We start from the raw sequence: 14,412 nt of genomic DNA, 5'->3' as shown, positions 1-14,412 counted from the left end.
ATTACTATTTCTCATCATTTGGGAGTTAATTGTAAGCTCCATCCCTTATTATATCAAAATAAGGAAAATCCCCTTAAATGTATGGCATGTGCTATAGGATGAGGAACAGACAAACCACAATGGTGTGTGTCCCATTTTAATGTGGTTGCTTTGTGTCATGGTTAATTCATAAATGCAGTGCAATACAGACTGACTGCACAGAGGTCAGAGACTGGCTGCGGCGTGTGACCTTTATAATGTGTGGTTCCAGCAAACTGCATAGATACACTATGCTTTGCCTGCTGAACCAGTATCTCTCCCACAGATAGGAGTCTGTCTGTATCAATGGGTTGGTCCTGTCCTGGAAGACCCTTGGGGCTGGTGGTGGTTGGAAGTAGGGGTGGGAATCTTTGGGCACCTCACGATTCGATTACGATTACGATTCAGGGGCTACGATTCGATTATAAAACGATTATTGATGCATCTTTAATTTATGTATATTGATGCACTTTTTCACAACACACATTTCTTTTTGTCTCACTGAATAAGCATTCAACACTTGCAATTTTTAAAAACAGTGCATTTGTAATAAGAAAGAGTTGAATTCATTTCCATTATATTTTATTAAACATATAAATGGAAATGCTTGCAAACTGTAAAGTTACAACTTCGTTGTACGGAACCAAAGGTAACAACAGGTATCTTAAATCACAAGATAAAATGTGCAGTTTGAGTAACAAATGATTCGGTGGCGACAGACGTCCACGCATCACATGTAACCGCGTTTCTACCTGCCTGCCTTCAACAGTGAGGCCATGACTTCTGTTTTGGTTTGATGGTAGAGTGTCGGTGAAATAGCGTCGGGATGGGATGGTGTATCTGGGCTCCAGTGTATGCAGCAGTGCTCGAAATCCCTTATTTTCCACGACAGAATAAGGACGCAAATCCTTGGCAATAAATGCCGCGATGGCCTTCATAATTAGCTTCGCCTTTTCCGATGAGGGTGGCAGCTTTCTAATTGCTTCCTCGATTGTTCTCTGGTCGGTAGCGCCACTAGTTGCCGCAGCAAGAACAGCCTGCCGTCTCCCTGACTCCTCCGTCAGGTGGAATCGAGTTACATGGCTTCTCATGTTTGTTGTGTTGCCAAAGTATTTTATTTTGGCACGACACAGCTTACATATAACGTGGCTCTTGTCCAGTTCGCTTCCGCCATCAACGCTGTAGAAGCCAAAGTATTTCCACACATCTGCTTTTAAATTAGAAGAAGCTGTTCAGCTCTCACGGCAAGGTGGGTAGAGGTCAGCCATGTTTGTTTTCCTCTGTGCGCGTGTCGACGTGTCTGCTCCAGGTGCGCATCCCAAAGTGTCCCGGAGATGACACGTACCGCGCTTCTTAGTTCCGCATTATTTAGAACCTTCTGTATTACTCTAATTAACAGATTTAAATAATCGAAATTTGGACGTTTGTGAATCGATTCAGATTCGTCCACGTCCGAATTGCGATGCATCTAAGAATCGGAAATTTCCCCCACCCCTAGTTGGAAGGCCCTCTGAACAATGTGGGCCTCCTCATCAACAGGATCCTCGATGAAGGGGCATGCCATTATTTCCTAATTTACTCTCTCTCTCTCTGTCTCTGTGCCTCTCTGGGTGTGTCCCTCTCCTTCTCTGGCCATTGTCAGTTGACCTTAATTGGCTGTGAATTTGCTAGCCAATTGGAAACAGAGTGGGGTGGGGATGGGAGGGCAATCACATATTCATGTACAATATTTTTTTTAATGCCTCAGTTTCATTTTATTATAGTTTTGCTTTTATTAAATTGATTTTGGCTTTACTGTTGTGTTTTTTTTTTAAATTATCTTATTTTATTACATTTTAATTTGTTTTTTAATAGTTCATTTTTTTTATTAATTATGTTATATATTTTATGATCTACATATTATTTTATCATTACATGCACTAGCAGAACTGTCTTTTAGGTGTCTGTTCTTGTCCATTGAACATTTTTTGATCATAGATGGAGCTAATCCTCACCTTAATCCTGCTACGGACCAGGATTGCCTGGCAGCATAAATTACCATGGTTACTAGGCTGGGATTCAGGTTAACCACCTTGATGGAACGAGCTGTGGCTCAGGTTGATGGAATGGAAACCGGAGTTTAGCTCGATGTATCAGGCTTAGCCAGAACCATGGTTTCCATGGTTACCGATGTGAGGCTAATCTTTGATGGAACAGAACTCTGGCTCACATTAGCCAGACTTGGCCATTTAAGGCTGGATTTGCCTGTAGCCTGCTTGAATACCCCCCTGAAGGCAAACTTCTCCAAACAGCCATAAAACTCAGATTAACAACAAGATCATTCAACAAAAGTATAACATTCAGATCAGTATTAACTGTTGTGAAGGTTCATGAACAAAATAATTATAAAGGATAAAGGATTAATAAAATAAAGTAAATAAACTTAAATTTAATTGATTTTTGGTAATCACCCATTATTCGCTCCAAAATCCAAAATATTTCCACTCTGCTGATTTATTCCTGAGTAAATAATGTAAATAAAATAAATAAAGATGACGATATGGATCGATGTTTTCACTTTGCATCGATGTGATTGGATCGTCGATAGATAGATAGATAGATAATCTTAATACCTCAAAATATTATGTCCTGCTGACAAATTGTGTTTTTAACCAAGCTAGACCAGAGAATATTAGGTTGGAAGAAGGAAATGACTAAATGACTAGAGTAACAGGCAAACCAGCTTTAAAAGGGACATATTTTCTTTTTAGGAAGTGCTGTGTCGTGCATCTAATTAATGCTGATCTACTTAATCCAGCCTTAATGGGGCTTTAGAAACAAAAACTGGAGTTAAAAAGATTTACATAAGCCTTGTCGCTGTCTTAATTACATATTGAATCTTGTGTATTTCCATGTAGAAATAGAAAATTGAAATATTGTGGTTTTAGGAGCAGTTGAAGCTGCGAATAAGCACAGGCTGCCACACCCTGGTCTTTCAAGTCACTTTGTACAGGCTCTAGAGAGACGAAATGACTGATGTAGGTTAATCAGTGATCAGTCATATCATCTGACTTTGACACAGCAGAGTAAGATTACAAAGAAGCACATTTCCCAAAACACTTTATTCCTTTGAAAACTTTGCTGAGCACTCCAAATATGAGGCTTTGTAACTAGGGTCCTGGGATACTGGGGTCCATCCTGTACATTCCATATTACATTACATGATTTATGGTATCTAGTTCCTCTTCATTGTATGAGACAGACATGACACCTCCAGAATGATCCAGTCCCTACCTACCATTCTGCATGCGATCTTTGGTTAACCAGATAGCCATGCCATCTCCATTCAAATTCTTCTTTCCCTGGCCATGGATTTTAAAGTGCACCTTAAGCTCCCAATCCCGCACGAAGAAAGGCTGGAAAGTAACAGAAATAAAGACAAGCAGGTTATTACTGTGCTATGCTATTTCTAGTATGTATTTGTCAATGGAATTGAGCAACAGACAAAAACTTGTGGAATTTTATAGAATCAGTAAATAAGGGTATGTGTAAGAGCTGCACAATAATGTAAAAATAACTGACATTACAATATTTTTTTGTCTGCGATGTATATTACAATATGGAATCTTCAGCAGATGACTTGAATAACTCTGTTTGTAAATAATAAATCAGTCTGGAATTAGTGGTGTGATTTTGTATAGAAAAGGAAAACAACAGCAAAAGCTGAGAAATGACTTTTACTTTGAAGACATTTTGGAGGGGGAAATTAAGTAGTTTAAAACACTGATTGACTCACCACAACACGGCTATATTCATATAACACTTTTCTATCAATCCAGGCTAAACTCAGTGATCTAAATGTCATATTAATAATGCAATTTACAGCCTTGTGACTGCGAACTGTAGGTGGGAGACCTCTGGTTTCTTAGGCTATTAGCTTTAACCTGCCTCTGTTCACTAGCTTTTACAGTCCAGCACCTCTGTGGTAAAGAATGGTCAGGAGACGTGATAACATTGCAAAAAACAGATGCTTTATATCTTCTGTGCAGCTAACACAAACAATGTCCTTCTTACAGTCATTAAACCAGAACTTGAGCTTATCTGGACACTTTCTGTTGACTGCTGTGGCTTTGGAAAAACGCACGCTTCACTGTGTCTGTGGCACTTACCTGTCCACTTACTGTACTTTTCTACACACACACACACGCAGGAAAGTCTCATTTTCCATAACAAACGTCACTAGACTATAGCCATTTTTACACAGGGATGGCGCTAAAGAGCTGCCTCCAAGTCCCTCCATCATGCTGCACCTTCAAGAGGTGTGACAATCCTGACATTTAACAGCGTCAGCCTCTAGTGTGACATATAAAATACACGTTGGCAGCATTTTATAAACAATTACAATGACATAAAATGTCAATAATCATTTACCGTCTCTGTTATATGGCAGCTGATTTCATTCTCTGCTCCGAGGCATTTTCCCAATTTGCAGACATTTTTGGCTGTTTTTCTTCAAATTAGCTGCTAACATCTACTTTTTAAATCTCTTGCAGCAGGTTGCACACATAACATGTTGTCAAAACGTCACACTTGTCCCATCCATGATCCCATCCTGCAGGCTGTTGTGCTTATACAGACATCATTTCTGTGCTGTTACTACCTCTGTTCCCAGATAAGAGGCAAGACAACTCTGCCCCAACATTCTGCTATTGTACCTTTTATACTAGGGCTGCAGCTATTGATTCTTTTAGTAATCGAGTATTCTATTGATTATTCTGGCGATTAATCAAGTAATCGGATAAGAAGTACTGCGTGTTTTTATTAGATTAATTTAGCTGTATTTAAGGACAATATATAATAAAGAAAATAAGAAAAGTCTCTGAAATAAGAGAAATGAGCAACACGTTTGTTTCCTTTTTTGAAAGTCAGAGCTGTCAACCAGTCCTGATTCAGTACAGGATGCAGTTTGTCCCGTATTTCTGTGGAAAGAGTTTAACGAGACATACTGGAGAAATATTAAATCAAGAGGAGAATGTCACATAACGGCAGGTCTGTCACTCAGTGTCATCGTTGCCATAATTACGGAGACTCAGCTCAGGACGACTGCTCACTGACCCGCTGACTGACTGATAAAGTTATCTGAAGGTCCCTTTACGCCCGGATATTAAACTTATGGAGCTTACGGATTCATAAAGCCTCACGTGCACTTATATCTCAGTCATTGTGGAGCTGGGTGCGCATGCACAAACTTTGTTTACTCTCACACTGTGAGACACAAATTGATGCAGAAACACCCTTCAATCAGTTTGCATATCGATATCTGTGCCCGTTTAGATCTGTCAGTTAAAAATACGAAGAAGTGCAGTTTTACAGACTGTCTTGCAGCAACATGGTTCTCCGACAGAACAGCTGTCATTACGCCATTACGCACGGCTGTGGCTATTAGTAGCGCCCGTGCCACTAATTCATCACATGTAGCCCTACCTGCAAACCATCATGGCAGTGATATTGCAATCTTCATTATACATGGATGCAAATAGGTGTATGGTCAAAAAAAGAGAGAGCTTGTCAAAGCAAAATTCTGAATATTAAAATACATGAACACTAATTTGGAAGAATATTGTGTATTCCAAAACAGATCAAATCCATTGAGCCATCATGGCCATCTTGCTAGAGGTCCAGATCTTTATACATTTCTTCATGCTCTTTACATTGAACAAAGCGGGTAGATTGGCCTACTACAAATAACATGTCAGTTTCAAACTAAGAGCCATCTGAATATCCTGGGGCAAGTGCCCTTAAGTGTTGGATAACAGTTTTACATCTGGACTGTATGATTAAAAAAAAAAAAAAAAAGAATAAATGAATGAATGAAAATTATATAAGTACAGAAGTTGCATACAAGCCATTTTACTTTCACTGTAACAGTGCTGGTATGCTGAACAAGATCTGAATGATGAGTACATATTCCACACAGAATCTGAATCTGCACACTGCCTTTGAATCGTCCCCCTCTTGAAGTCAAGTCTTTTAATCCTCTCTCTTTTCTACAAATCTTTATTGTATTCTAAACAAGTGGTTCACGCTTGCGCAGTTGTTTTGCACGCAGCACTGTCATCTGCACATTTCATTTGTGTTAGTGGAATTACTAACCAGACTCTTCCATGTCCATGCCAACTCTACAGCGGAAGTAACATAAGCAGGTTGGCTAACAGACATAAACATTTACGAGAAACTCAGTGCGCTGTATAGTTGTACTGGATTTAACAAAGCCAGTTATCGGATTATTCGAGTTACTCGAGGAATAGTTTCAGCTCTATTTTATACACAACGGTGAGGTGACGAAGCGGCAAATCAGCATAAAATTCCCGCCTTGAAGAGGCAGAGTAAAAAGGGCTTACTTCACATACACACATAACCTGTTTTAAAGGAGAAGGTTTGGCCAGTAAGATATGAAACATGTTTGACATGTTTGAGTTAATTTGCTTTAATCACACATCCTGCGACGTAACTATTGCACATGCATACATCACGATGTCTATGCTGAAACAATATATCGTTCAGCACCAATGTATTATATTGATAAAATGCTTAATAACTTCATATTGAATTCATGTTAAGTGGGCATGTTTAAGTGTTTACTATGCAGGAATTGTCAGTTACGTTTTGTAAACAATGTCACAACCGAAAGTGAAAGCCAACCCCAGATTCACTCCTGTTCGCTAAATTTGCGTTTCTTCTGTGCTGTGTCTGATTTTCATGGCTTCCTCTTGAATGCCTGCTACATACACCATCACACACTTCTAGTGAGTGACAAGTGAAGACTGAAAGTGATTTCTTTTGTTTGACTCTACACGCTGTTTTTTTTAGGTAAATGTTGCATCGTAGGCTGTAACTTTACTGTGTACTTTTCTGACAGTTTTAGAATAACTGTGTGAAAGTGGGGTAGGATGTGAGGGTGGAGGTATGGAATGTCTGGTAGTGATGTAGTGTAGGTGGGTTTTGAAGTTAACTGCAGCAGACTTACAACTCGACTCCACACAGCTCCCTGTCTGCTCTGCAGGTCTGGGGTCAGCCTCACATGGTCAGGTGTAACCATAGCAGTGCCCATCAGATCCCACTGTGAAGAACTAGAGAAACCCAACCCTGCAGAATAGAATATACCTTTTAGCTACAGCATAAACAACAGTACCTGCACTTTATAGGGAGCCCTCCAACTATTCTGTCAATTCTGTCAATGAACAATACAACATAACAGTTGTATTGAAATATGTTGGCGCCACCCTGGATGGTTAGGGTTAGGTCCAGGTTCAGCCAAGTGGAAAACACAAACAATGGGGAAACAGCCTTTGACACAACACCAGGGGTCCGTTTCACAAAGCAGGTTCAACAAACTCTGAGTCTAATCCTGAACTCTGAGTTGATCTACTCTGAGATAGGAAACTCTGAGTTTCCAGTTCCAGAACAGCTGATTTGAATCAGTTTAATCAACTCGGAGTAGTTTCACCTGGAGTTAAGTGCGTGCACCACAACTATAAAAAGCCAGCATTAATGGAGCCCCGATTCAACGAGTCACCATGGCAACGGGGAAGAGGAGGGCTGCGTTTTTCACCCCACTAGAATTAGAAAACTTAATGCGCTCATATGGCAAGTTTGCACACGTTTTCAAAAAGAAGTGCAACACCGCTGCAGCTGCAAAACAGAAGGAGACAGCGTGGGAGAACATTGCTGCTCGGGTCAATGCGTAAGTTTAAATGTAGTCCTTTCAATCACAATAATGTTACAGGGGAAACTGCTTGAATGGTAGCCTATTAATTTATTTCATTTAGGTGCAATCCTGCAGGGGAGAAGCGCACTTGGCAGCAGCTTAGGATGAAATATAAAAACATTGTTCAAACAGGTAAGACCTCGGCATAATCTCATGGGGGTACCTCATTTTGATCATGTTTTACATTGTAAAGTAAATATTAAGTGTTTGTGCAGTTGTTTTATCCCCAACATAATGCTGTTTTCACACACATAAATGTCTTCTCATCTATATCATGTTCTGTTAAATAATTAAGCCTATTTAAACTAACACAGACTTCTACTCAGCCAACAGAAAGAAGGCAGATGCCCATAAAATGAGCACACTACAGTTGCCTTACTCAAGTGCTCAGCATCTCCGACATTGTACAAAAAACTTCCATTTGCAAAGAAACGCAGCGCAACACACAATATCTGCTGGGATGTGAGAGCATGACTACGATTGGTAATGTTGCAAATGTAAGGACGGATTAGGTTGTGTATGTAGATGATGGACTGTGACGTGAAACAAAAAAGATAATTGTCTGGAAATGCTAGTACATCTATGCGCGGTCTGATAACCATCTCCCAACGAATATTTAATTCTCTGCGCAGTAATGCTGCACCTTCATCCACGGGATCGTTATCAAAAGGACATGTCAGTGAAAAAAAAAAAAAGTCGCCACCTATTGTGCCTAATGGACTTCTAATATACTGACTCTGATTTTTTTAATGATTTTTTAAAATGACAGACGGCAGAACTAGGCTACGCCAAAACTCGCCTGCTGACTGAATGAATGAGGAAATCAAATGGAGTGCGTGGCTCTGAAAGAGGGCGGAGACAGAAAGAAACTTGAGGTCCATTGAGAAAAACCTGGTCCCGACCAGGTTAGGTTCATAGAGTCTGTTACTACGGTAACTGACCGAGAGCTTAAGTTACCTCTCTCTCTGAAACAGGCTAGTGTTACCCCTCTTTCTCTGGTTTGAGTTACCTCCCTTTTTGAAATGGAAAACTCAGAATTTCCCTCATTTCAGGGTTAACAGACTCTGAGTTTTCACTAAACCTGCTTTGTGAAATGGACCCCTGCACAAAAGCAATAGCTCAAAAGGAGGGGTCGGTGTTTGTACACAAACCAGCACACACATAGCACTGGTAGGCAAAAGCATAATTCTCAAAACACAAAATATAGTGTGTCCAAAGCAGCGGGTGGATATGGCGAGTTGTCATGCTGCACTGCAAACCAGCAAAAGGGTGATTGACCCATATCCTAAGAAAGCGACATGCAGTTGCTCATTGGCAAAACACAAGCAGCACCAACGGTATCACTTATTTTTGTCTGTAATGTTACGCAAGAAAATACTGGTGATGAAAGCTGTGAAAAGGAAGAACTGGACACCGGGACAACTACCAGGGCAGAGCCTCCATTTTAATCCAGTGGACATAGAGATATTAATCCATGTATATGCTGACTGCACATTTCTATTTTTCTTTGTTTTTTATGTTTTAAATAGAGCCTGAGTCAGAACGGGGAAGCGTGTCAGTAACCTACCATAATAAAGTTTTAAATCATCAGTACGCCATAGCCTACATTACATTCAAATATATTCGTTAAGCTTTAATCTGAAGGGGACAAAGCACAGGGGCCAGCTACTGAAGATGAAAAAAAGTACATTAAAATATAACATATAAAAAATATAGAAATTAAATACATAGAGACATAAGTTCACAATCTGATCCAGTAATAATGTGGTTGGTATGCACTTAAAAATGCATAGGTTAAAATACAGTAGATCTTCAATTTTAGACATTTGATTGGATCTTGGTCTGAAAGGCATTTAGTGGCTTTATTTCAGCTACTTCAACAAAATGGACACCATTTTGTTGAAGTAGCTGAAATAAAGCCACAATAATTTAACTTAAACACTGTCACTGAAATGCAATCATGTTCAGACACAGTCTATTCAAAAAACTAAAGTCAGCATCTGCACCACAATCTCATTAGAAACATTAACATATAATCTTCAGTATTATGGGAATTATGTGCCATCGGTGTGACCAGTTAAATTGTGGGTGACAGAGAGAATTATTCACTGAGCCTTTGTGTCTAAAGCTTCACACCAATTTTTGCTATTTAACCTGAGATAACCTGAGATTTAGTGGACTGATAGTGGACTGCTCTGACAGGCTGATGGCTGACTGCAGTGTTATAAAACAGAAGGGAGGCAGAGATTTGATTCTGTGCACAGGAGACTTGATCCTACATAACACATAGGGGGAAATAACTTTTGAACATGTCAGTTTTTTTCAATAAAACATATTTCCAGTGCATCTATTCACATGAAATTTACACCAGTTTGCAGTGTGTTTTGGATCATTGTCCTGCTGGAAGGTCCATCTGTGTCTCATCCTCACCGTCCTGGTGGATGGCAACAGATTCTTCTCATGAAATACCTGGTACATGACTCCATTCATCATCTCTTTGATGATTTGAATTCTGCTGCTGCCATGAGAAAAGAAACAGACCCATACCATGATGCTTCCACCACCAAACTTCACTGTAGATGTGTGTTTTAAGGTCATATGCAGAGCCAGTTCTCCTCCAAACATGACACGTCATACTATTGAAGAAAAGGTACATTTTGTCTTGTTTGACCACACTTAAGTTCTCCCAGTAATCCACAGGCTTTTCAAAATATGTGGCAAACTTAAAACAAGCTTTTGGGCAAAAATACAATGTGCCATGTTTAAGAAGAAAAGGTCTTTTAATGGTCCAGTTAATCACCGGACTTAACCCTGATACAACATTTGTGGAAGAAGATTCACCAGCTGGCCTCTCAGAATCTTCTACATTTTAAGACTCTGTGTGGAAGAATGGACCAAAATCCCATCTTAACACTGTGAGCCACTAATGTCTCCATAGAGGAAGCATCTTAAAAGCTGACATTGCAAACAAAGGCTTCTCTACCAATTAATTAATACATTTCAGTTGCTGTGGTCAATACTTTCCCCCCAATGTTATTTCACTTCATTGCACATAACTTTTTTAATGGACTGAAATGTTACACTTTATCAGTTGAGAATTATTGATTTAATATCAATGTCTGGAGTAAATTTCACTGGAAACATGTTATATGAAAAAATGTTTAATGTTTAATTCTTATTTCCCCCCACTGTATGTAAGGGCTAAACCTGCTGTTCAAAGAAATGACTGGCATAAAAGCAGTGACTCTAGACAAGTTAGTCCTGAGTAACAAACTAATACTGAACCAGAATTTTGATTGTGACATAGGCTACAGTAAACCTCCTCTGTGATACAAACTGAATCAATAAGGACATGTAAGCAGCGTATCTGTCTCTGTCAGAGGAAGGAGACAGACAAACTCAACCTGCCAGCGTGCAGGTTAACGTTAGCTTTACAGGAGTTCAAGATATCCCAGAGTTTCCCTCATCTCAGCATGAACTTACTCGGAATTTTCACTTTCTAAAACAGTTCAAATCATATGATCAATGGCACTGCCTGTGTTTTGTCCACCACCAACGTGTCGTCACTCCGTTATATCAGCTCGGTTACTCCTGTTAAACTGTTGTTAAATTGGGTGAAGTTTACTCTAGAATTTATTAACATTAACTGTGATCATCTAGCCACGCCAATAATATCTTCAGTTCTTATTTCCCGCATTGTGATATTGTAATCACTCGCCTGAGGCTCAATTGTTCTTCTTCACGTTACTTAAATATCATTCTGTACCACTATAGCAGCTGACGTTACAGCATTAACTGTCCCAGACTGTGGCTACATTGAGCAAAATGCTCATTTACGACTGGAGGACCTAACGTTTGCATTAACGTGACGCTGACTAAAGCCTGATTTATGGTCCTGCGTTAAATCAATGACATTGCTACGTTGTAGGGTACGTGGCTACGCCGAAGGCTCGCCGTAGCCCCCGGCCTAGCCTGACGTGCACCTCCCCAAAAATGTAAAGCCTGATTTATGGTCCTGCGTTAAATCAACGACGTCGCTACGTCGTAGGGTACGTGGCTACGCAGAAGGCTCGCCATAGCCTGATGTGCACCTCCCCAAAAATGTAACTACACATCGAGGCGACGCAGACCCAGCGCAGACCAAGAGGGCTGTGATTGGTTTGCTTGGTAGCAACGCATTTCCGGTTCCGTATTTCCAGATTGCGCCATCCCCGCCATCTTTAAACATCTTCTGTTGCGATGTAGATGTTGCAGTATTAAGGTCCATTTATGCTCAACGTTCAATACGGATACGGATACGGACGGGAGCCGTCTGTCCGTGCTCCGCGTTCATTTCTCTGTGACCGGAAAAGCCGGAAGCTAAACAAATGATCAACTAGAGACGACGATAACCATTCAGGAAAGGAACGCAGCCTCCTACCGCTCTGGCGGTGAATTGCACCGCGACAAAATGGAGTAACGGAGAAGTTCGAAGGGTTCACGACGGCATCACGGCAACGACGTAGGTACGTCGTAGGTACGCCGCAGGACCATAAATCAGGCTTAACTACACGTCGAGGCAACGCAGACCCAGCGCAGACCCAGCGCAGACCGAGAGGGCTGTGATTGGTTTGCTTGGTAGCAACGCATTTCCGGTTCCGTATTTCCAGATTGCGCCATCTTTAAACATCTTCTGTTGCGATGTAGATGTTGCACATATGTGGCAGTATTAAGGCCCATTTATGCTCAACGTTCAATACGGATACGGACGAAGCCGTCTGTCCGTGATCCGCGTTCATTTCTCTGTGACCGGAAAAGCCGGAAGCTAAACAAATAATCAACTAGAGACGACGATAACCATTCAGGAAAGGAACGCAGCCTCCTACCGCTCTGGCGGTGAATTGCACCGCGACGAAATGGAGTGACGGAGAAGGTCGAAGGGTTCACGACGGCGTCACGTTAACGACGTAGGTACGTTATAGGTACGCCGCAGGACCATAAATCAGGCTTACGTTAACATTAGTTGACAGTAAACTTACCACGGTATGGCTTTGCCAGAGAATATTCCCGCTTCAAAAAGTCCTCCATAAAGTCCCGGTCGTCTGCCAACGACTGCCTCATCAAAATACACACGGTAACAAACAAACATGTTAATTCACGGATGTTTTTCCAATGAAACATTGGACATATGAACCAGAAAGTTCTCAATCGATCCGGGTATGACTTAGTTACAGCGGCAACCATCTTTACACTCCTTACAGTCACGTGATTAAAAAAGACCAACCTCACTCTACTTCCGGTTATTACTTTCCAAATTAAAAGCTCTGACAAACTTGATAACAGGCGTTTAAGTCAAACAGTGTATTCAGAATTACCTTAATGGGTAATTCCCAGCATTCGATGCCATTTGAGTCTCTATGACATAGTATTTTGTGTAAAAATGGGCCTACACTTCTTTCTAAAAGCTTGTCTTTCATTGTTAACCCACGTCTGCCATATAACAGAATTATTGTAAGATAAGATAAGATAAGATACACCTTTATTGATCCCACAATTGAGAAATTCCAGTGTTACAGCAGTCAAGGGTAAAGAGTCAAATTAAAGATTTCAATATTTAAAAAACTTAAAAAAAAAAAAAAAACTAGGCATGCAGAAAAAAAAGTACAAAAAATACAAGAAACAGCAATAAATAATAATAATAAGAAGAAGAAGAAGAAGAATGATAATGAGCAGTGGATAAAAAGTGAGCAATGGATTAAAGTGAACATATTTAGTGCAAGTGAATATTGAATGTGCAAATAAACAACAACATAGGGGACAGCAATGCTTATTGTGGTGTTTATAAAGTGTCCATAAAGTGTCTACTGTGAGCAGTGCTGGTTATGTAGCCTGACAGCAGCAGGCAGGAAGGACCTGTGATAGCGTTCCTTCACACACTTTGGGTGAATCAGTCTATTGCTGAAGGAGCTCTCCAGAGCTCCAGGGTGAAAGTGAGGATGAGGGAGGTTGCAGCCGTGATGTCTGGGACAGGGGAGGGGCAGACTGATCAAATCTACTGAAGAACAGATTCAGATCATTCACCGGGGATTCATTAAAAAATAAAATAATTACTCTAATTTTAGCACAAGTAGGTGAAACGGCCATGTCCCTAGTTATGTTTGCCCAACTTAAATTATAAATGTAAGTAATAGAAATCAAACAAATTATACAATTTTAATTATTGTTGTATAGCCTTATTTATAATATTCCTAACCAAATGTTATTTTTGTTAGATGTTTTTAATGCTGACATTTAAACAATATATATATATATATATATATATATATATATGTTGTGTCCCTGAGACACATTGCTCACTTTTTATCCACTGCTCATTATTATTATTATTATTATTATTATTATTATTATTATTATTCGCTGCGAGGGTCATAAGGACAGAGGGATGTCGTATGCTGTAAAGCCCTGTGGGGCAAATTGTGATTTGTGATATTGGGCTTTATAAATAAAATTGATTGATTGATTGATATTATTATTGTTATTATTATTATTTATTGCTGTTTCTTGTATTTTTTTGTACTTTTTTTGCATGCCTAGTTTTTTAAGTTTTTAAATACTGAAATCTTTAATCTGACTTTTTCGCCTTGACTGCTGTAACACTGGAATTTCTC

At 39.9% G+C, this 14,412-nt stretch overlaps 1 protein-coding gene across 7 annotated transcripts in view; it reads right to left on the bottom strand.

The window, feature by feature from the left end:
• LOC117252429 (VIP36-like protein) overlaps window positions 1-13,031 on the bottom strand; it is a 174,074-nt gene extending 161,043 nt beyond the window's left edge. For 2 of the 7 annotated variants that reach the window (XR_013492064.1, XM_078171005.1), the window contains exons 1-3: window positions 10,132-12,134; window positions 7,025-7,143; window positions 3,296-3,413 (exon numbers count right to left, since the gene is read on the bottom strand). Coding sequence is in view for 6 of the 7 variants with exons in the window: in XM_078171005.1 (XP_078027131.1) it covers window positions 3,296-3,413; window positions 7,025-7,143; window positions 10,132-10,390 (496 nt within the window). In the remaining variant the exon portion in view is untranslated. Of the gene's footprint in view, window positions 1-3,295; window positions 3,414-7,024; window positions 7,144-10,131; window positions 12,144-12,783 lie in introns of those variants that run through there. The other 5 variants (XM_033619299.2, XM_078171009.1, XM_078171007.1 and 2 more) reach the window with 5 other exon arrangements.
• Window positions 13,032-14,412: the final 1,381 nt, after the last annotated feature.

The sequence above is a fragment of the Epinephelus lanceolatus genome, chromosome 9, assembly GCF_041903045.1.
Source record: "Epinephelus lanceolatus isolate andai-2023 chromosome 9, ASM4190304v1, whole genome shotgun sequence".
In the NCBI taxonomy this organism is placed as follows: Eukaryota; Metazoa; Chordata; class Actinopteri; order Perciformes; family Serranidae; genus Epinephelus; species Epinephelus lanceolatus.
The sequence above is the reverse complement of the archived record's forward strand: the minus strand, read 5'-3'. Positions and strand labels throughout refer to the sequence as shown.